Source organism: Rattus rattus, chromosome 10 (assembly GCF_011064425.1).
Source record: "Rattus rattus isolate New Zealand chromosome 10, Rrattus_CSIRO_v1, whole genome shotgun sequence".
Classification (NCBI taxonomy): Eukaryota; Metazoa; Chordata; class Mammalia; order Rodentia; family Muridae; genus Rattus; species Rattus rattus.
In genome coordinates this window covers 45383423-45407530 of record NC_046163.1, presented here as the reverse complement: position 1 = coordinate 45407530, position 24108 = coordinate 45383423, and the positions used below count along the sequence as shown (strand labels likewise).

The 24108-nt window shown below is 45.3% G+C and overlaps 1 protein-coding gene across 3 annotated transcripts in view; it reads right to left on the bottom strand.

Annotated features, from left to right (window-relative positions):
- The window catches only part of Ildr2 (immunoglobulin like domain containing receptor 2), a 66834-nt gene that overhangs the window by 18593 nt on the left and 24133 nt on the right, over positions 1-24108 (bottom strand). For all 3 annotated transcript variants that reach the window (XM_032914728.1, XM_032914727.1, XM_032914729.1), the window contains 4 exons: positions 12305-12361; positions 9302-9448; positions 8120-8296; positions 165-278 (listed from right to left, as the gene is read on the bottom strand). In XM_032914728.1, the coding sequence (XP_032770619.1) occupies positions 165-278; positions 8120-8296; positions 9302-9448; positions 12305-12361 (495 nt within the window). The remainder of the gene's footprint in view (positions 1-164; positions 279-8119; positions 8297-9301; positions 9449-12304; positions 12362-24108) is intronic.

Below are 24108 nucleotides of genomic sequence, written 5' to 3'. Positions count from 1 at the left end.
ACTAGAATCCCCTTCTATTCCCTTCCGTGTTCTTAGAGGTACTTTTGGGGGGTAGTGTTAAGCCTGCTGGCTCACAGCTTCAAATCCGATGACCCTCCCCATCTCCTCTTCGGCTACCAAATCCTTAATGAAGCCCAGATCACCCGAAACTAACAGATGCTCACATCTCCCTCTCATCCTCCTGGCTGGATCAAACTGAGCCAGCTCCTTCTCGACATAGTACAGGACCTTCATGGAGTCTCTCTCTTTGTCAGCTTGGATCCGGTAACCTTTGCGAACTGTGGAAGAAAGCACAGGAGGGTGAGCTAAAAACAGAAAACGAAGAGAAGGAGGCCTCCATTCATTTTTACCAAGCAGAAACCACAGTTCCCAGTCAGAACAATCGCCCAGAAATAATAAACTACAGTTTATACACGGGGGGCGGGAGGGGTACACTTCAGACCCTCCATCAGAGGATGTCATCGGGACGTAGATCCTGGAGGTCATCAAGCAAATCCACCGCAGTGCGCTTTTCAGTCATTCGATAGTTTTCCTCCTGTCGTCTGAACCTCTACAGCTATGCTAAAGGCTCCTCTCTGCATGGCTTATGAGTTCCAACGGAGGAGCAAGCTCACGCTATCCAGAAGAGAAAGAGACCCCATTCTCGGTTTAGGGCGCATGTCACTCTCCATCGTGAAGTCCATACCTTCGCTTGGTAGAAGTGCACCTAACTTTAAGACAGATCTCCAAGCATCCCAGACTTCCACAGAGGCAGGCTGAAAGCCTCTAGTTGCCTGGGAGATGGGGGAAAAAAATCCCTTAAACTGGATGGTGCATGCCTAAGAGCTAATATTAGATTCTAGACTACATACACAGAGGCACAAAACAAGCCGCACAACAGAGAGATTTCTAATCACACTTCCAGCTTATTTCCTTAGCATTTTCCTTTTAGGAAAAGGAATGCCACATTTCAGAGGTGACTAATTTAACTCGACCTGCTGCTCTGTGGTTAGAAACAGGTGGGTTTATTTTCCAGGGCTTAATAAAATCCAAAAAAAAAAAAAAAAAAAAGCAGGGGAAATAATCCTATCCCTAGATCTCCATCAGTTCCCAACCTGTTAATGCCCTGCATCACGTAAGTCTAGCCCCACACCAGCCCGATGGGTGACAGGACAATAGGCATAGCAGACAAATAGGAGGAAATGAGGATGAGGAGGGGGCATGAGGGGCGACCAGACAACACATACAGGACTCTGACAATGTGCCCGGTGCTCTGCTGAACCTTTACCAGGATGGCTGTTCTTCATGACCACACACGTAGGGACTGTTGTCCCTGCACGTAACTTTAAGTTTTAAAGGAGGTTTAAGTAGCCATATTTTGTGGTTGAAAACTCAGGCAAAGGAGGAGTTTTAGGGCATAACAAGAAATACTTGGCAGCACCCGGCATGGAGTTGTGCGGTCTCACTGGCTGAAGCTTTACTGGATTAGGGTGTCAAAACTCTCTAAAGTGTAGAGGGAGGGGCAGGGTTTGTTTCTGGTTTTGGTTAGTTGGTTGGTTGGTTGGTTGGTTGGTTGGTTTAAAAGAGGTAGATGAAGAAGGCAAAATAGGCAGCCGAAGTAGGCAGCAGACATAGTCTTTAGACCACACCAGGGAGGGTAAGGTCTGAGGCATGGGCCTTTCTTCTGGCCCCCAGTGGTGCACACACAGAATGCCTATGCATTCAATAAAAGAGCAGTTTTACGTCTCTGGATGCATAACTGTGGACAAAGCCCTCTGCCCTCAAGTTCTTTACATGAAAGATTGAAATATAAAATTCTACAGGGCTGTAATCACATCCCAAGCACTGAAGGAAAAAGCCGCCCACACATCTTTTTTGCAGGTGCACGGACTTTCCACGTGAGAGACTACTGGGCAGGCCGCGTCCATCTCCACATGTGAAATGACTTAGAGAGAAATTAATGAGTTCTCAGCTCGTACTTTTCAGTGGCACCTTCTCCCAGAGCTGAGGTCCATCCATAAAACCTACCCAGAAGGAATTATTAGCAGAAACGACTTTATTCACCAAGCTACACACCCTTCCACCTCTGCAGAGGCGTTTACGGAGTAGTACAGACAGTTCAATTAAAATGCAATTATCCCACAGAACTGCTGTGTCTGTAGCAAGGTAACCATGTCTGATGGATGAGGTGCAGGGCTGAGAAGCCGGGGTCTGGGCGTGCCGGGGCTGGTTTAGTGAGGGACCTCCAGAGAATGAAGACCCATCAGGACTCAGTTTCCATGTAATTACTTCAAGAAGAGAGACAGCTAAAAGCAAATTGAGGGGGCACTTGAGTGCTAGGCAATGAATCGGGGTATCTTAAATGCCACCTCTTCCAAGGAACGTCCTTTGGCTCTTATAATTCTCTCTCTCCCCTCTCTCTCTCTCTCTCTCTCTCTCTCTCTCTCTCTCTCTCTCTGTTCCAATCTTTTTTTCCCTAACTTAAAAATCATTTGATGTGAACTTGTATTATAGGCTTTAATATATTCTCGTTTGTTCCAAGTTCTTTATATAGATGCCTGTAATCTTCTTAAAAAATTTTGAAGACATTATAATTTAAGATTTCCATGTGCCTAAGACTGTGTTTTATATATATAACGAGTACTTAAAGATTTGGTGAGTGTCTCCCAGCCTCTGGAGGGGGTTCATGGCCTCCTCAGAAAGTCTACCATTGGCATTTGATCCATAGCCCGTAATCTCCCTGAAGACAATCACTAGATTTCTCTGTAGCCTATGTAACTCTAGTCTCTAGCACAGACCCTGGCACATTTTAGATGCCCAAAACATGCACGTTCAAATGAATGGATGGAGGCTAAAATGGGTGAATGAATGAATGAATGAATGAATGAGTGAATGAATGAATGAGTGAGTGACTGGATGAATGAGTGAATGAATGAATGAATGAATGAGTGAATGAAAACTGTGACTGGCAGTGTTTTGTGGGTTACCGAGTATGGCATAGGAGGCTCTGTGGGTGGTTTACTGGAGAATTTTAACCAGGAAGGGAAGGATTTGAATGGTAGCCTGGGGAAGCAAGAAGTTTTGTGTCTGTCATGATCGATGGCCATTTTCTAAGGGAGGAATGTCAGCATGGCTGTACTTAACATGGGGAGCACTTTTACAGCAAACGCGTAGTGATGCCAAAATAAAAGCCATGGGTCAGAGAGGGTTGTTACCATCTGTGACCAGGTACTAGTTGTTTCCCAGGAGACGGGGCTGGGGGAGCATCTATGCTGAGCCACATGGAGGAGCTGGGAGTAGAGTTTAGATCGTTTCCAGTGTTAGAAAAAATTACTCTCCTCGTTATGATACAGATTAGATTGTATGCCTAGGTTATCAATCTCCGAGAATATACCGTAACTGCAGCCCCGTGGGAAGAGAACAGTTTTAGCTTTCAATATTCATTAAAAAGAGACTTGCTGTGCCAGAATATTTCAACTTTGACTTCTCCTCCACAGCCGCCTGGAGACCTCAGAGATTTAAATTCTTCTAATTTGTCAAAAGACAGAAGCAAATGATTGCTCTTCAGACGTAGGAGCATCATCCGTTCGGTTTTAGTTGCTAAAAATCAAAACAATTCTCCCTTTAAAGGGTGTGGATATTTTTATATAAAATTATAAGCTGCAAGTTTGATTGTGGAGCACACTAAATTCTTCTCGCATTTCCATAGAATCTGGCTCTGTGTCTCATACGTACTCAAGAGCATCTGAGTCACCAGAGAAATCTTTCCTCACCCTCTCTGACTCTCCTTTCTGACTGTGTTACAGTTTCTTTATATACTCCTCCGTATTTCTTACCCATTTTATTTCCTTTAGCAAACCTCCAACAATGATACTGATAGACTACAATTTTCTAATTTCTTTGAGAGCGGGAACATTCATAAATCCTTTTGAAATGGCTGGCTTTGAACTTGCTGTGCAATCCAGGTTGGTCTCAAACTTGTGGCTCCTTTTGCCTCCGTTCCTGGGTGCTGGGGTTGTAGGTGTGAGCTACCAGCACCAACTATAGATTATCCCTCGATTTGCAAACAGGTAGAGCTCTGCGTTGTGGCACATGCCTATGGCACCAGTAGATGGGATACTGAGGCACTGAATTGGCGCTAGCTTGGACTACATAACACATTTGAAGTCATCCAAGGTCATTTAGTTTGTGTGTGTGTTTGTGTGTATGTGTGTGTATGTGTGTGTGTGGTGTGTGTATGTGTGTTTGTGTGTATGTGTGTTTATGTGTGTGTGTGTTGTGTGTGTGTTTATGTGTGTATATGTGTGTGTTATGTGTGTTTATGTGTGTGTTTATGTGTGTGTATGTGTGTATGTGTGTGTTTGTGTATGTGTGTATGTGTGTGTGTTTATGTGTGTGTTTGTGTATGTATATGTGTGTGTGTGTGTGTGTGTGTGTGTGTGCATGCCCGCGCACATGCATGTATTAAAGCAAACTAACCAACCAAAACCCTGCCTGGAACTGTATCAGGTTGTTGGTTATCTATAATTTAAAGGCAGGAGAAAGCTTTGAAGTGTGGTAGTATTTTAATAAAAAATGTCCTAGACTGTTGGCTGAGGCCCAGCATATTTAGAAAATGACTTCTCCTGGTGGTGTTTCAGCTCAGGGTCGTGGATGATTTATTTCTGTTTTCCAGATAAGCCAGGTCCAAGTCCTTTGGATTGTGTATCTCTTCATGCCTCAGCCTCTCTCTCATTACTTTTCTAATTTTAACTTTACTAGAGAGAGGACATTAGGAAGTTACCCGAGATGATAAACTATAAGCTCAAAAAACTTGTCATTTAAGCTGCTATTTTGACCTAACTAAGGTTGGATTTTTTTTCAATCAATTTCCCCATTTATAGGCTAGATCTGACTTATAAACCTTGTGCAGGCGGTCTCCCGGTGTACTTCCCTGGATATAGGCTTGTTCTTCCTGTCCTATCCTAATGAGCTCAGAAAGGCTGTTTATGGATGATGGAACAGCTGCCAGATTCCACCCCCAGGGTGACAGCAGCTCAACTGTGGGAGAAGTGAGTCTTAAAATTTGCATATTCTGTGTACATACAGTAGGCATATATATAGACACACATCTCTATTAATTTTAAAATGACATTTCAAAAACCCTACTTATCTACTCCATTCTCTTGCCAGAAGGATGAATGGAGTCCAGGTATATTCAGATAAAATGGATGAGGGCAGGGCAGGAGTAAGGGGAGGAGCTGATTCAGTAAGCAAGGCAGGAGGAAGTGGGAATGAGGACCAAGATAGTTAGGGTAGGGATGGAGGGAAATGAAACAGTTCAAGGTTGAAGTATATGCTGAAGGCCTTGGTGACAGACTGGACAAGAGGAGTGAAGCTGCTAGGCGGACGATGATGCCACCGACCTAGATGAGTTATGTAGACTCTGGTTTGAAGTAGAAAAGCAAAAAAGCGGGAGGGGGAGGAAGGGTAGACTGAATTCCTAGAGGCTAAGGTTTAACCGCCTGTAAGACATTCAGAAACAGTTGGCTATAAGGGTCTTAGCAGCAGAAGTCTAGGAAGTCGTGACTGGAAATCATCAGCATATGATGGTGGCTGAAGCTATGGGAGTAGATAGGACTTTGCAGAGAGCAGACCACAGACCAAGCAGGAACACCAACGCCAGGAAGATGCACAGAGAAAGAAAGAGGCACTGACTGTCAGAACAGGTAGAGAAATGAACAGAACGTCGAGCCAGAAAGGCACAGAGGCACGATTGCATCAGGGGCAGCCAGGGTTTTAGAGAAGAGAGGTTGAGGGTTGAGAAGCAGCAATCAGACAGCTTGGCAAGAACAAGAAGGAAGTTAGCTCAGTTGGTGAGAGGGGAGGAAACAGAGACATTGACTATTAAGAGCTCTTTCAAGGAGTTTGGCTGCGAGGAGTGGAGGACAAATGGAGAAGCGACAGCGACGGTGGGGTGTTTTACAAATGGCTGTACTCCTACAGGAGAGACACCAGCATGTTTTGAATGGTGAAAGGAAAGAGACACCAAGACAGAAGGTCAGAGCTGGGAGGTGTAAACCCGATGAAGTGTGGATATTCAGCCAACACCCTGAAGGCGATGGGCCCAGACCAGCTGGGGAGAAGCCCACCTTTTGTCATAGCAACAGAGAAGGACTTGAGGAACAGCTGTAACCGGTGGGAACAGGAGTCAGGGATCCTTATTTCCTCTCTCATGTGGCAACTGCAGGGCTCTTTTCTACATAGCTCATCACAGATGCCTTTCCTAACTATTGCTGTCATCAAGGGGGCCAGCCCACAGGATGAAGCATGTGCAAAAGAGGACAGCGCAGTAGAAAGAAATCTGTCCTGCACGAATGCTACCAGACTGTGTGAGCAGCCACGTCAGCAACTACTGAGTCTTGGGAATTCTTGTCCTAACACATTTTTTTTTCCTACTTCCAATTGCAATTGGTTAGTCTGATGGGATGGGGCCAAAATGATGTCCAACTGCACCAAGCAGAAAGAGAGGAAAGATTAAGGCCAGCCTGGTCTACACAGCAAGTTTCAGGTTAGCCAGAGCCCCTGTTTAAAAAAGAAAACATAAAAAAGAAAGAAAAAGAAAAACGTGGAGAGAGGAAATACTTGCTAGCTTATTAATAAGACAGTTTATTGTGATAATCCATTAAATGAAGAGTAAGGTGAAGGAGTCCTGCTGATATAGAGAAAAGAAAGGTGGGACTGGAAGCCTGCGTGGCGGTCCAGTCGGTCTCCTTGCCCCTCCTCCCTCCAGGGAAATGGACTATGCTGTTTGTCTCTTGCTTTCCCTGCACATCCTTGATCATTAGCCTTTCCTTCTCAGTTTGTGACTCATCCTCAGTCTCAGACGTCAGAATTCTACTAATAGTTCTAGGGAAGAGAAGAAAAAAACCCACAAATACCAATTACTCACTGAGGATACCTACTCCTGCCATAGCCAGGCACTGGAGGTTCATCATGTGGGCTGGGCACCCGTTCTCACCTCCCCCACACACAAATTGTCAACCACGCACAGCCTCACCCTTCACAGCCACGCAACGCTGTTCAGATATGCCTCCAGGTAAGCTGTAATTCAACATGTCTCTCCTCTCCACCCTGCTTTGCCCCTTGGCCTCTCTACTTATCCCCAATGAAGCTCACTGCCCCCTAACCAGCCCTCTTGACCAATGATCTAATTTCTGCCTCTGATCTGTAGTGCTGGATAACTTGGGGTCATCCTGAAGTCTTCTTCCCTTGCTTTATTTCTTAACGTCTCTTTTTCTTTCAAAGTATTTCTCAGGTTCACTTGGAATTTTGACTCCCACCGTCTCTGCCATAAGCCAGATGCTCGTACACCTGGACGATGTGTTCAGAGCTTTGTTTTCTGTCCCCGAGCCACTCTCCCACCTTACCACCTGCCAGCTCTCCTCTGAACAATCTGCCCGGAGCGGCTCTCACTTGGTCTTTTGGACAGGCATCAAGGCCGACTGTAGTCTCCAGCAAACCCTTCTGTCTTCTTCCAGGCAGCCTGACAGGCTGCACACTGAAACGTTCACATTCTGTGCTCCGGGATTCCACTGTACTACTGACCTTCCTTGGCTGGGACAGTCAGCAGCCACACAGTTTTCCTAAATATCTCTCATCCATCCCGGTCCAGTTCAAATCTCATCTCCTCCATGAAGACGCAGTAGAAACTCCAGCTCTTTTATCCTTGGAATCTAAGTAGCCATATTCTTCAGCATTGAACTGTCTCAACGATGGTCCATTCCCTCCTTTGAGAAACCATAGTCTACACATTCTACTGCCCCTCACACTCCCTGATATAGTCCTGGACACTAGGTGGATGTGAGATCACTATTAATCACGTGATCGATCGTTGTTTAAGAAGCAAACTCCTCTCTTTATAGTTCTGGTTAATGAGAACATGAACCGGAAAGCAAGTCTCGGGGTGTGTTTTAGCCCCTGGGAAGTCTGATGTGCACCCCAAAAGATATCTGCCTCAGCTCTAAGGGCCCCGTTTCTGGAATGGAGATCACTGTTTTCCCAAAGATACATCTCGGAAGAACTAACTGTCCTTATCAACAAGGAATGAGGGAAGGGCCCAAGTCAAGTATCGGGTGGGGCAGTCTGGGACTACATTTACCACTGTGGCTTCCTCCAGTGGAATCACTTGGTGCCAAGGGAGGTGGATGAGGCTTGTCCGTCAGCATGCCAGAAGAGGGGGCTCCTCCCAAAGGGACAGAGGGAATGGAGTAGGGGCCAGGGACACCGGAGACAGAGGGAGGGTACCCGGCCTTGGCTGCTTTCCCTGCTTCATACACTGTGGAGGGAGATGAAGAGCGAGAGAGATTATGTAGTCCCACCCTCCTCAACCCTCACACCCAGAATCCCTGAGGTTCAGTTCTTTCAAGGGTGCTCCTAAACAAACATCTGTCCTTCTTCCAGGACGGAACTGGTTCACTGGAATCACCGGAACCACTCCCCTTGGATTCCTCCAGCTCCATGAGAAAGGCAGCCACAAGAGGAACGGCAGTGTTTAGAATCTGGCTACTGAACAACACTGAAATGGATCTAGGAGCCATTGTTCTCCACTTGGAACTGTCCTGTCTAGAAGCTACCATGGTTCCCCCAGAGGAGGTTAGCAAAATGGTCATCCAGGGATGTTTCCAGGAGGCAAAGCAAGCACTGGGTACACACACAGCCCCCGTCTGTGTTTTTAAAAACAGAGACAGTCACCCAGGCCCTTCCGGCACTGTCTCATTCCTAAAGATTCTCAAGATAGAATGTGCCTCTCTCTTTGAAGATGTATTTGGTTTATGGTTGGGATGTCAAACTCAATGCCTTCGTGGGCTTGGCCAGTAAGCTAACCATGTGCCTCCCCAAATGCAGACGGATCCCTGTGGGGGCCTTGCTTGTGTTATGGGTAAACGGACTCATAGGTGTCTGCTGGATGGTACCCAAATGTCACAGTTTTTATGCTCCACTTATAAACGGAGGGTGTTCCCTGCACCGAAGGACAATGACCAGTGTAGGTTTTCTCTGTTTGAGTGCTCCAAGGAGAGGGCGCAGCTTTACCCCAAATATCTCCATTCTGACCCTGCCCTTCCTTCAGTCTGCAATATCCATGAGCAATAGGAATGCATGACATGTGGATACACCGCATGCAGAGAGACTGACGTGCATGGAGGTGAGGCGGAGAACAAGAACGGCCTTCCCTGAAGCTAGAGGGAAGGGGTGGAGGAGGAGCTCAGGGCTCATGGCTGTCAGATGAAGAGGTGACATTTCTTCAGATGGCTCCAAACCTCCCCACAGATTCCCTACTCACAGGCCTGAGGGCAGCAGCAGGAATCTGGGCAGCACGGGCATCGGACGTAGCAGCAACAACTGTGAGGGCAGCACTGGCACCAGCAGATCCCCACCAGCACGAAGAACAGGAAGATCCCCAGGATTACCAGGCCGACAAACACCCACTCTGGAAGGATGCACAAAGAAATCTACTCGAGGTAGCCCCCCTTCAGGACACGGCATACATGGATGGGTGTCTACCTGCAGAAGTGGTGAGTGGGGAGGACCTGGGGAAGAAAGGACATCTAACCGGGATATAGGGGCCCCAGACTCATGAAGAACGTAGAATGAGAAATGCTAGGGCACTGAGAAAAGAGAACCAGGTATCTCTTGGGGCGCATCAAGCCCTGTGACTGGAGGCTTTGGGGTTCCTAACTGGAACAAAGGTAGGACAAAAGCTGAGGGGCGGGATCTTGGTGCTGGGCTCCTAACTGGTGGATCCTGTAAATGCATGTCTTTTATAACGAAGTCAATCTTGCCTTACATAGTGGGCCACGGTTTTAGGTCCAGCACTGAGAAGGATGAGATAGAAAGATCAAAGGGGCCTGCATTACAAAGTGAGACCCCATCTCAAACAAACAAAAAAAACCTGTAAATCTCTCGGCTGGGGTAGGCCTGTGCACCTCCATGGCCTATGTAGATGACCTTTATGTGGTCCAGGCTCAGCGTGCATTCATCTGCTTTCCTGGGGGTATCTTTCCTGTCAGGCTCCAGGGCAGAGGTTCAAACTTGCTTATACTTCAATAACTATCCAATGTTAGTGGGGTGGAGGCCTAGGTTCAAATAGAGATATAGCCCCCATCCCCAGGGTACAGGTTTGGTTTGATCACACTCAAGATGGCTGTGCCAGCCAGCCAGCCAGCATAGCCAAGAATTTAGTGACTCAAGAGCTGGTGAATAGAACAGCTAATGTGTTTGTCAACTTCTATAATTTTCCTAACTCTGTCTGAGGCTGAACATGAATTTCCTTCAATTTGCTCATTCAAAAGATTTAAAAGGAAGCAAATTATATCCGGCTTACATAACAGTGACTACGACCCTCGGGTGACTTGTCTCAATGCTATTGGGCTTGGGAAGAGCCCACATCTTTCCTGGAGACTTGGACACTCTGGTACGAGCCAGGCTTCCCTTAAAAGCCAAAAGATCAAGATGGTTGAAAGCCATCCACTCAAAATCCCTCTAAGATAAGCTTCAGTAGATACTGTTTTTCTTAAAGTTTGGTTATTAATTGTCCCTCCCATTCAATGAATATTCATTTGAGGACCTGAGAATGTGACTTTTACATGTAAAGAGTTTTGGGACAGTTGTTGACTCATTTGACCTTTGGTTGGGGCATCATTTCTTCAGAGAGAAAACAAACAGCTCGACATTTTCTGAATGGCTCCCTCTTACCCAACTTCAGTACACTGAAGTCCAAGCCAACCTTTCTAGGGAATGAGAAAACTCTGGTCTGACTTGAACTGTGTGGAGAACATTCTTGGAGAGGATAACCAATAGCAAGTGGCTTTACCCCAAGCCTTGTAAGTAAATAACTTAAGAAGGTAGGGTTTATCGGTTTATCGCTGAGGTTGTTTGGGTCAGCTGGAGGGAATTGAAGCAGTTAGGGATAAAGGACTACCAGATTATATTGAGAAACAAACGAATGCTGTCTGAGCTCCGTTAGGCAGATCCTGCCTGTAATCTTAGCACTTCCTTAGCTTTCTTCAGAAAGAGGATTGCTGTGAATTGAAAGTTAGCCTGGGCTCACAGCAAGTACCAGATAGGACAAGCCTACAGTAACAAGAGCCCTTCTAAATAAATAAATAGATAGGTAAATAAATAAACAAATCAGTGAAGGGACTGTAGGGTCAAAGAGAAGGAAACCGAGGTGAACAGAACTGGATATAAAATACAGAAACTCTTGTTTGCACTTGGAAGATACATTTTTTTTTACTTTGAAACATTGTATGTGACATTTTTATCTGTGTAAATAAGTGCTTAAAAATGGAGGGGAGTCTTGGTAAGAGTGGTTACAATGTCTCTCTGTGTCCTTGACCGTAATAGCAATGAGGAAAAGGTCTGAGTTTGGTTGGCCAACTAAAGGTGAAAGGCTGGATTAATTCATAAAAGAACAATTAGTGAGGCTGGACTTTGAAGACTCTGGACATTTCTTAAAGTTTTAATCAATCCAAAACCAACAGGCAGAATTATTTCACATCTCTCTGTTGCTATTGGGAGGACCTTAACAACAATGGCAGAAATCAAAGCTAATTATACCCTCTGCTATTCCTTTTACGGGTGTCATCCTTTCTATAATTCAATTTCAGTTCCCCCTGAACCTCCTTCAATTCCAAGTTAGAGTTCAGCACCAGATTGGTGTGTCTGGCTGGTACCTTCACCTGCAGCTATATGAAGAGATGCAGATCTGTATTTGGGTTAGGGATCTTGACATATGGTCCATGGATGCCTAGGAATTTCCAGAGTCTAAATATACAAGTATAGGTCTGGGAATGCATGCTTTGGCCGGAAAGAAGACACGTCTTTCCTAAGTTTAAAAAAAAATATATTTTTGGTAATGTTACAAAAGGCACGTCCTTGTAACGTGTTTGTAAAATAGTGAATGGGTAAGAATATAATTTAGGAAAGACAGAATACAGATAAATAATATTTAAGGACATATAAATATCGGGGGACACATGAAATACTGAGGTAGATCCCGCGATAAGCAATGAAGATGCACTGGGGGACTGGGTCCCCATCTCCACTTACTCTTAATTCTCATTATTCTTTTAGGACTTAGAAAAAGGAAGTATACAAAAGGCTTATCTAAGGGGATTAGTTCATCCTGGGAAAAGACAACCAACATTATACAGATAAATGCACCCTCCCCCACCAAATCCTAACAAGTAATTCGTGACTAACGCAGAAGCAGACAGATGGAGCGACAGCACATAAAGGGTTAAATGATGGATGACAGCAAATAAAGGGTTAAATGGTGGAATACCTGGCATAATCTCCACAGCAAAACTGGGCAAGAGGTCAGCAAGCAGCCCTGTCCTGCCTAGAGGAAGCAGAAGGAAAAGAAGAAGGAAGAGGTTACTCCAAAGGAAAACACAGCCTTGTTCCTGGCACTTGCTGGTGCCAAGCCTTCACAGCGCCACACTGCTCGGTACACTCTGTGGTAGGAGAGGTACATCAAAGCTGGGCCTGGTCAAAGGGGATGGCTATACAAGCACTTTGGGCGGCCATCCAAGGGGAAGGGTGCACCTACCCTAGGTGGAGGCAGAAACGGGGCCTTGTCTCTGACTATAGGAAGAGGAAATCTCGCCTCCATGAGAGAAACCCTGCTTGAGCAGACTGACACGCTCCAGCCCCGTGCATTCACACAGCCTTCTCCACACATTTCAGTGGAAAGTCAAACCCATCTGTATCTAAACATTCAATCTACATTTTCATACAATCCATACACAGCCCCATGTCCATATCAAAACAAAAGTACATATTTGGTTTTAACTTAGAATTAACTAGCTACATGGTTCTATTTATGGCTTGAAGATATCTCAATGATTAAAATGTTCAAAGGCGATGAAAAGATAACGCTAGACCGGCTACACACTCCTCTACACTCCTTCTGGCTTCAGAAATACTCTGTACATATGTATATGGTATGGTTTTTCCATATGGCACCCACAGCTGGCGTCGTATGTGCCAAAGTGCCTTCTGTGTGATATTGCATAGAAACTTCAAGATTGGTGTCAGAACAGGTGCTCCTCGGGGACTCTGGGAATTGAAGAGCTGCACAGGAAATACGGCGCTAGGTGATTTGAAGGAGGACATGAGTCTGACTTACAGAAGATACTTTGCATGTTTTCACCATAGCCTGAGGTATCACTACCACCCTGGAACTTTGCTAACAAAATAGAACGCTTTGCTAGAATGTAAATAGCAAACGTCCCATCTGTCCTGGGATGACAAAAGGTCACTGTGGTACATGTAAGGCATGCACCTGAATCCTTCTTGAACTCAGCGTATGGCGAACATCTCCAGAACCGCACCATCCAATGACAGTGCAATACTAACGGCATTGGTAACTTTAGCTTTTCCAGTAATAACATTAAAAATGTACACACAAACGGAAACAATTAAATCATTTTTTTTCACTTATGCCAGTATCCACAGCACATTGTCATTTCCAGGGCTCAGTAGCCACATGTAGCTGTTGAACATCATAATTCCACAGGTCCAGAGTGTTGTAGTTTTAGACCAAGGATGACTTTCCATTATGAACCTAGTTAATGACTTGGACCACAACATATCTAGAGATGTTTATATAACACTGGTGTGTTTGAGCTCTAACTGGTAAACACAAATGAATCTTCTCATTTAACTAGATGTAGCAAGAGGTATATTTGGAAGTACTACTAATCCAGATTGGACACACACAAACACACACACACACACACACACACACACACACACACACACACACACATATACACACACACTCATCGTATACCACACACCATACCTTCCCATCCATCCATCTATAGTCCAACTTTCATATGAGGAAAAAAACTCATGGGTTTTGCTCATTTAGAAAACAACTTTATTGCTTCCCAGCCTTTTGACTAAGAACAAACGAAACGAAATGTGTGGTTTATATTCTGAGTCTAGAAGTCACAGCTAGTCACTGGTTTCTTCTTCTATAAGGAAGTCCACTAAAAAGCAGCTTTGACAAAGGTCAAAGGTGGGAGGAAAGGCACCTGGGACACTAGGAGAGAATCCAGCCGCTGAGGAAAGACAGTGGTGAGTAGGGAGAAAGCAACCGTCGCTTGCTCTGTTCTTTGACTCTCCACAGGAGCAGGAGAGTACCATGGTAACGTGCATCCTGGTCAAGCCTCCTGTAAGGGCAACAGGTCCTTTGGAAAGCTACGTGCATATTCTAAAGGAATATCATCATTGGCTGATGCTTTAGGCCAGCTCTGCTATAGCAAGCCTTGGCAAAAAAAAAAAAAAAAAAAAAAGCCCTTCATTTTTGCACAGCTGACATGGGAAGATGCTTCCGGGGCTTGCAAGGTCTCTTCGAAGGAAAGCCAAATGGGCATTAAGAAAGGCATCCTGCCTTGAGAACAGAGCATACAGAATCAACCAAGCAGGGCTCATAGGGACTCACAGAGACAGAAAACAATCATGGGACCCTATATGGGTCTGAGCTAGGTCCTCTGTATATGCCTTATAGTTGTTATAGCTGGGTGTTCTTGTGGAACTCCTAACAGTGGGAGTAGAGGGTGTCTCTGACTCTTTTGCCTGCTCTTGGAGCCCTTTTCTTACTGAGTTGCCTCATTCAGCCTTAATGTGAGAATTTGCACCTGGTCTTACTGTAACTTGTTACGTGATATCCCTGTTAGGCCTGCTCTTTTTGTTGAAGGGAAACAGAGGAGGAGTGGATCTGGGAAGAGAGGGAAGGGGGAAGGTAGTGGAGAAGGACTGGGAAAAGTAGAGGAAGGAGAAACTGTGGTCAGGATGTAGTGTATGACAGAAAAATAAAAGAAAAAGGGAAGATGTCTTATAGAGGACTTCCTTCACAAAACACCAAGAGGTGCCCCGCCAAGGCACAGTGAGATGAGATGGAGTTTGGTACCACAATCTGAGCACGTGATTAAAATAATGATCTCATGCAGAATGTTCTCTAAAAATATGTCTTAGAAATGAGAGAATAAACAGATGGTCAAAGATTTAAGAAATTGGGATCTTAGACATCTCTCACACACTCAGTGTTCATTTCCATATAATAGCCAATGACCAAGAGAGGAATGAACAAAGTTTGTTAACCTAACAGTTATCAGATGCCTGACAACTGTTCTCTCCAGGTGGGCTATGAGCCACAAAACTAATTGGAATCATAATATAAATTTACTCTTTATATAAGCTACCAATCTGTAAGCAGTTCCATGACATTAGCCATATTATTTATAGATGATAGACAGGTGTATGTGTGTGTACAATTTTTGACTATTCACTTGTTCCTTCATTAATTTGGGTTTCTGGAGACAGAGTCTTGCTATGTAGCCCAGCCTAGCATGCAACTCACGATCCTCCTCCTTCTGCCTTTTGAGTGCTTAGATTACAGATGTGCCGTCACCACATCTGGCTATGATATCAATCAACTATAAAATATCCATATGGCCAAAGAGGAAATGGCTTTCATACTTATTCCACTTGTTATGCCATCAAAACACTGGGGTAGGGGTCACGGCAGTAGGGAATGCCTTGCCATTGACTTGTGTGGTGACTACTTCAGGCACGTCCCTCTCTTTCCTGGTCTCAGTTTCCTCATAGCAGATGGAAAGACTGGGATGTAATGGTACACATATCTTTTTTTCTGAGAAAGTCCTGATTTACGCCCACAATCTTGATGCAATTGTTATAGGCACCAACTTTTGCTTGGAAAATATCCTCCTTTGGACACCACGTTTAGTTCTCCAACCTGATACTCAGCGAGTGGAACTTCAACCCCAAATGTCTGTCGGAGCTCACTGGTGGTGCAAATGTGCACAGACGGCTTCTGTGAGACAACTAAGAGCATTGGGTGTGACAAATGGCAGTACCTTTACAAGGCCACCGCTGTTGGACTCAGCCAACTGTTGCCCAATGGAGATGATAAGATGAGCCTGTACTCAAGTTCACCAGACCCCAGACTTGATCACGAAATACCATAACTTTAAACATGTTAAGCAACTTAATTCATATATTTTTTAAATAGTGGAGAAGCCAAACAAAATATGTCTGCGGGCTGTACAGAACCCGGAGATCGTGTGCTTGCAACCTCCAAAGGGTTTCTGTACACACCAAAAGCTGGATTCCTCCACAGGCTGTTTGGGTTCCCTTGACAGCATTCTAACATTGCTTCTAAATGCTGAACGACAGCTCCGGTTACCAGCGTTCAAATCAAGATTTCGAAGCAACAGTACGACACATCACCTCTTAGCCTGTCTTACTTCTGGGGGCTCGGAATAGGCATCAAAGGGGAACAGATCAAGGAGGGGACCTGTGCTTTGCACCCTAGGCTTTTTCCTTTTTTTTTTTCAACTGGAAACTATAAACTAAAGAGGGAATGTAACAGAAACGTGGAGAGAAATGCACACATTTTGACACTCTAACAGGGAGACACACATCAAACTTCTCATTTCCCCTGAAGCAACAGTCAATAACCGGTGCTTCCAGAGGTAAAGGCTTCCCATAATGCACTTGAGCGCAGTCAGCCCCAGGGAGGCATGGGTGAGAGACTCTTGCAGTAAAGTGGGTAAAATGAAATGTCTTTAGAATTCAGGACGTAGTAAGATTTTGGGTATAAGAGACAACACCACTGTATCAACCGCACAAAAGTACGGCGCTCGCTGGCTTTTGCACCATGACTCTGATTTCATCGGAGTTAAAGGCCTTTTAAAAATCGAATTTATGCTGCAACCTTATATTTCTGAAAACCATTTTGCTTCCAGCTCCTTCCATAACAATTCCTAAGAAATGCTACTGTCAGTTAGAAATGTGCTATCGTGTCTTCTCTTCTATGGCATCCAGCGAGGGTCTGATCCTGGAGTATGGAAACAATAGCAGTAAATACAGCCTGGGTTTCAGTACAGCCTGCCCATGCTTGTGAATCACTGTTATTCTTCCAGAATTCAGCTTAGGAGAGGTAATTACAAGCCACTTTAATGTCTAAGGGAAAGAGAGGAAGCAGACCCTGTGGATAGAAGGGCACATTTACTCTTTTCAAATCATAGCTCAAACTATCAGTAGAAAATATGGCTTTCATGTAAGCACTCGGTTTTCTGCAAAGCTTGCGAAATCCATTACTTTAAGGAAATTTCCACATGAATAAGCCAAGAGCTTAAAGCCCCCTAAGAGCTCACACATCCAAGCATCGGTTTCCTAGCATGCTGGCATACACTCCACAGCCACACGTGGTCCTGGGATTGAATGCTCAGAGTAGGAGCATGCACTGTGAATGCATGATTTGCATCTCTTACCTCCTAATTGTCAAATCCAGCTGTTTCCTCAGACTGTCACTTTCAAGCTATCCCCAGTTGAGCTGTTTCTACATATTCCTGAAATTCAGCTCACTTCCGGAATGTCTGCTGCCCACTCATTCATTCATTCACTCAGCAAAGACGTGAATATTCTGTCAGGTGTAGACAGAAGCAGGAACAGAGGTAGGTCATTTATGAGGCTCATTCTAGCCACGCCCACCCACGCAGCTCAAACACCAACATGAGAACTCCAATTTAGTCACTTGGATTTTCTTCCTGCTGTGTCTGTTTTTGTCAGCCTCCTTTGACTGTGTGTGTGTGCATGATGTGAACGTGTAGATGCCTGTTCACATGTGCTTGGGCTCATATGTGTGTGTAGGCTTCTGTGCATGTGTGTACACACATGTAGAGGCCAGGAGTTGGCATCAGGTGTCTTACTCAATTGTTCTCTATCTTAATTTTTGAGGCAGAGTCTCTCACTTGAACCTAGAGCTCACCTATTTAGCTCATCTAGTTAGCCAGCTTCTGGTGTCCCCTGCCTATGACTTCTATGTGCTGGGATGATAGGCAGTCTGTCCAGCTGGCACTTAACAGAGACTCTAGGCCCTCATGCTTACCCAGCAAAGTGCTTTCACCCAGTAGCCATCTCCTTTGCCTTTCGGACATCAGGATCCCTCTGGTCCTGGAGCTTTAGCCAGAGACAAAGTTCTTGCCACACTTCCTACTTCTCCATCCCATAGCTTAGCGTTTGCACATTTCCTAGCAGCATCTCTCCCAAGGTGCTAATCTCTTACCTTAGCATTCAGAGCCCTCGAGGTAGTGCACCTTGTTCTTTAGCAAAACACATGTTTGAACTGCACTGGTCAAGTACTTATTGCTTGGTCTACAGGACTCTAAAAATATGTTCTGACAGAGCCCTGTGTGGCTGCTACCAGAAGATGTTTCCTCTTCCAAGCTCCCCAAGGTCACTGCACACACCTACGTGCACGGGCCTACGTCAGCAGGCTAGAAGTCCCATTAGAGCAGTAACCACACCCTAAGCTCAGCGTCTTAGCAGCCTAGCACCCGAAGGCCCCTCATTCACCCATCAGAACTTTCAAGGCTTTCCAAGAGCAAATCCCCATGGTTTGGTAGGCCGTACCTCTAGCTAGGCTTCTGACATGTTGCTCATCATAGAATCTGCCACCTAATCCAGTAGACTCTTAATAGGGAAGATAAAGGAACTGTTTGGTGGTCAGTCCCCGCATGCATCAGTTTTCAACATGCAGCAAAGCAGTTAGCATCCTGGAGTCGGCGTTCAGTGCCAAGAAGGTACCCCAGGCAACAGACCATCTTGCCACCTCACTTGCACCAGTGAAAATAAACCAGGCTGGTGTATGTTAAAAGAATCTGTTATAGAGATGTAATTTGAATATAAAATCTACCCTAAGAGATTGCTTTTGTCTATGCCCTTCAGGGTCTGATAGTTGAAGCCTTCAAAGTGTAAAGAGACGTGAAATTCTAGATTCCATACAAACTTGTTTTCAGGGACTAAACCTGGCCCCTTAGCAGGCAGCAGGCAGAGACCGAGTGTTGAGAAACTCGTGTAAGGGTGAGACGAGAGCACTCCTTTCATCCTTGCACTGCCTGGAACACAGTGATTTCTGTCCATTTCTCTGAGTAGAATAACAGGGCGTGCCAGGGCACCGCGTGAGGGAACCTTCTCCTCAGGAGAATGGCGAACGCCTTCCAAGTCCTTTGCAATTCCAAGTTTCCCCTCTGGCTAATGTACATCTCAGCGTCCTCTGCTTCCAAGCTTTCCTCAGATGCTCTGGATCCATCTGCAGGGCTGTACTGTATCCACCCTCTGCGCTCACTGCTCCCAATCCTTGAAATATCACTTCCCTGCGTCTCCAAGGAGAGCAGGAGCCTTCCTCTGGCCCTTGTCCGTACGTGTAAAGAGGCTTCTAGGACCATGCTTGGAGGGTTGTTTCTATGGCTATTTAAGATACCAAATATAGGTGGAAATCTCCCAGGGGCGCACACATGCCCGATTTTATTCTATATTCCCATGGCAACCATGCTTCCAATAAATACAGTTTATGACTCTCTGTCACAAATGTGGATAGAGCCTCCCCTTCCTTCACATATATTTATAAACTATGTATTTAAGCATTTCTTGTGTTTATTTTTTCCTTTTGTGTCTTTTTAAATTACAGACTTAGAGGAGAATAATTCCAACAGTGAATTCTCTCTATAAAATGAATACTACTGGATCATCTGCCATTGACTGTTAATAAATGCTCCCAGCTCTTTGACAGTGGATTGTGAGTTTGGCCAAAGGCCTTGACTTCTTTTATTTACACATTTTTTAAATCATATTTTTATGGCTAAATAGGGACCACGAAGGTCAGTTCACACCACAGCCCCCGCCCTATGTCTCTGGAAAACCAGAGAGATTAAGAATCTCAAGGAGAGTTGTATAACTGCCTAAAAATCAACCGAGGAATAGAACTTGGGTCTCCTCACTCCAGCTGTCTCCCCTCCCACCTCCATTACGTCATGGTGCCTCTTAATCTCCTGGCATTTGCACTGAATGGCTGAAGTCAGCTTATGCCTCTGGAATCCCGCCACTTACATAATGAAACCATAATTTCTGAATGTAGAAAATGTTGGAGATTGTTGAAAAAAAGACTCTCAACACCTCTTGCAGTTGCAACTAGAAAATGATTACTGGATACGTCAGGACGCAGTGTGATCTAATTAAAAGGCATCCGCCGCTAGTACAAACTCATAAACAATAATAAAAAACGATTGCGAGGGTATTTAGCCTGTGCAAAGTGCTATAGTGATCCAACCTCCGGCCCCCAAAGAGTGAATGGATGGAAAATATCATAAGTCATATAACATGCTTGACTTGGTCTGAACGCAGAAAAGAGCCAGACTGACTCAAAATTGATGAGGACGGTGGGATGCCACTGAAGGAGGAAATTGGGTTTGTGGGGACCAGGGTGCTTTCTTGCATTTTATTGTGCTGGGTGAAACAGATTAGCATAAAGATATTCACCAGACTTGATCCACTATTCAGGGACCACTACTTTCCTTAATCAAAAAAAAAGACCCTGAGGTCTCAGGCAGGCAGAGAAGGGTACACCGCTCAAAAGGTCATGCAGGCCAGAGTTCCTGCCCTTCCTTTAGCGGCCAGCCCTCTTGACGTATAAAGGGCTTTCTATCAGGGACCCTTTCCCAGGGCCCTCTTCGGGAGGCCAATTCAACCAAATCCGAGGCACCGTCCTCGTGTGAACTAAACCTGCACGCTTTTGAATAGTGGCAGCTGGCTTTGGAGAAAATGGAACCGTCTCCTGATCCGCTTTGAGGGACTGCCATTCTTTCCTGGGGGACTGAGCCGATTTCCCGGTACCACCCACTCCAGCGCTGGCCCTGCGTCCCCTCCCCACGAGGGCTCCACGGACCACAAAGACAGTGCGCCGGTTGACCCAGCTGCTCCTGCGCCACCCAGGGTAACCACGGCAACCGAGGTGGTCAGGAATGCACGCTAATTGAAGGCCACGTTCCTCCCACAGGGATGAGCAACAAGTGAGGGAAAAATAGTGAGCTGGGCTGCTTGTGAGGAGGGAGGCGAGAGTAAGCTTGGCCCCATCCTGGGTTGGGGTAGCTGAGGGAATGGGCACCCATGAAGAGAGCCTGCCAGGCTGTAACAGGTCAGAAATCTTTGGATATATTTTCCAGCCAACTACTATTGTGTGAAGGCACCCTTCTTTCTCTGGGCTCCAATGCTTGATTAACGTAGTTGAAGGGAGCTAGCTGTACATCCCTAAGTCCTCAGAAAATGGGCGTTTCCAATAGCAACCAAAAAATGAGGTAACGCAAAGACGAGAAGGGTCTTGGGTCAAATAAACTCCAAGTTTAACACCATCAGGAGGATTTCAAAGGCAGCTCAGGTGTCAGTGAGAAAATAGAAGTTTATTCTTAATGGTCAATCACACGGAGCCCATTAAATCTGCTTAAGGGAAGCCAACCGTTTAGGAGTACTCAACATACATTTCCTTAGAGGGCTTCCTCAGATCAGGGATGACACACTGGTTGGGTATGGTGGAGAGTGGCAAGCGGTAGGAGGATCTAACATCCACCTAATTTTTCTGTTTTGTTTTGTTTTTGTTGTTGTTGTTTTGTGTTTTTTTTAACAATCAGCCTTTGGGATAACTTTTAAGACCCTCTCTTCTACAGATTGGGAAACTTAGCTCATATTAGTTCACCAAGAGCTGTCTGTCCCCAAGCCTCTATACCATGTTCACACTGGATCATGCCCAGTATCCAAACAGACTTACACTGTTGGCCTTTGGGATGTGTGCAGTAAGAGCTGTGAGTGTCTGAGTTGGTCTGTAGTGGAGGAGGCTCCAAAACCTTCCCAGCCTCTACTCACTGGGTTCCTAATTCCTGGCCAGTGTGACAAGCAAAACAAGCGTCCAAACATTGCCAAAAGTCTCCTAGAGGGCAAAGCGCCCTTTGTTGAGCACCCGTGGCATAGATACTTAGTATCCAAGCACAGTTCTAATCTTTCTTTTTACTCTTCTTTCACCCCTACCAAACCACAACTTTTACCTTCACAAAGGACACAAAATTTTAACAGGGACACAATGATGCCGTTTATCTATTGCGTGGGATTCCAGTACAGCTAAAAATACTCATTAAAATTTTTCTATCACAGTTTAAATATAAGTCAGGACCGAAGCGATACTGACCTACTCTGGGGTGTCTGTCAGTGAGCGAGATTAGGATTCTGCCATGAGTTCTTGAAGCTAAGAGAAGCTCCGGCAGAACATCAAAGATTTGGCTCCCCATCTTGGAAGGACTCCTCTCTTCTCCTCCTAGCTACAGTTTCTAGGGGGAGTTAGATGCCTGGGTAACTCCTCTAGCTCTTCTTTCTCCTTTCAATACATTTTCTCATTCTTCATTAAAAACAAAAACAACAGAGACAGCTAAGTAAAGTTGTGGGCAGACCAGGTCAGGGGAGAGAGCAAAGAGATTGGAGAAGAGACGTTAGAGCATTGCCCAGACATTAGAAACGCACTCCTCATTTTTGCCACTTTGTTCAAGGGCACCTTTAGGATTATCTCAACCTATCTAGAATTCTGAACGTATGTGTGCTGAAGTAGGACGTTTTCACCCTGCTAGGGATGAGCCCAACCGTGAAGCAAGTGAAATGTTGGGAGAGAAATGCAGAAAATTGAGACGTTCCCAAGGTTCTCTCTAGACTCTCTAGCCAGAGTGTGGCTCTTGTAATTCATTTTTTCCCCTCTCTCCCTTCTGCCAGGAGTAAACTTCTTTTTTCCTTCCCCAATTCTTTTACCCTTCTTCCTCTGTTTGTAAATCTTCCAGAGAGAAACAGCAGCAGCCACTCTCTGAGATCAAAGTTTTAGCAGGCAACAAAAGACCTCCAAGGAGGCTGTTGCCATGGGAACTCTGGGAGCTGAGGCCCTTCTAATAGGCAAATCTCCCTGGTTAGCAGCACCAGGCTGTGGCTGGCAAAGAGAGAGATAAGGGGGAAGGGGAAGTCTTGGCAACAAGTACCCTTTCTGAACAGCCTGAACTAAAATCACTGGGATGTGGGACAGGATTCAAACCCGAACTGCAGGAATGCAGGGGTGGGTGCTAGGACATTTCCGCGCAATCTTAGGACATACTTCCATTAAATAGTCCTATAGTCACCTGAAGGGAGATATCCCCTCCTCAAAATTCATTGATTACTTATTTGGTTCTTAATGGCTTTTAAACATACCAGTGAGCAGAGACATTTATTTCTACCAGACACAGGACTGTGAATATCTTGAATTAAGACCAAAAAAAAAAAATCCACGCCAGCCCATTCTTTTACTTGTCTAGGTAATGTATGCTGTACTCCTGGGTACGTCACAGGAGATGGAAGAAAAAAATAGGAAAAACAAAGGTAGTTCTGCAGCACTGTATTTATAGGAAAGAACCAATCCCAAATTAGTGCCTTCTCGCAAGGACCCGCTGGGAGCACACCTATTTCCGGCCTCCTCAGTTAGCACTACATTTGGCCCATAACGAGGCAGAAACTGATGATGAATTCCACAAAATGTTAGCAGTGTGTGTTTTTGCCTGCCTGGCATTCCCTTCGTCTTCATTTGGGAACAACTGCCTGGCTTCCTTCAGGAAAAGGCTGCTTCTTCTTTTGCAGCAAAGGTGGGGGTTGAATGCCTCCCTCCAACAACAGGGCTATTACAGGGACTATGCAGACAGACAGACAGACAGACAGAGCTCTAGCCTCCTGAGGCAGGGTCCTGTGGAGGAAAGAGCAGGAGGCAGAGGCAAGGACAGGCCAGCTCTGTGACACCCTGATCTGCCACCAGAACTCATTGATTAACTCTGGGCATGCCCTGGGGTTTGCCTGTTACCAAAGCCAAAGGACGCACCTCATTTGGAACCTCCATCCCTTAGATGGCTATGGAATTGTGACAACTCGAAAGAGTGGGCTTTGCAGGGGTAATTTCTTCTCTACTATCCTGTTTGGTTCAACGTGTGATCAAAAAGCAAAAAAACCTTTTCTTTCTGAGAAACAATATTAAAACAAACCACAGCAGCGGATGGCAATTTGAGGAATGCCTTCTAATGGAGAATTAATTTTTAAATCCAGGGGCCTTTGAAATGAATTTTTTAAAAAATCCCTGAAAGGCCTGTGGAAAGCCATATTGTTTTCCTTGTATCTAGGCAACCCGGATTGAACTTGTTCTATGTGCTAAAGCTCATGGGAGAAGGA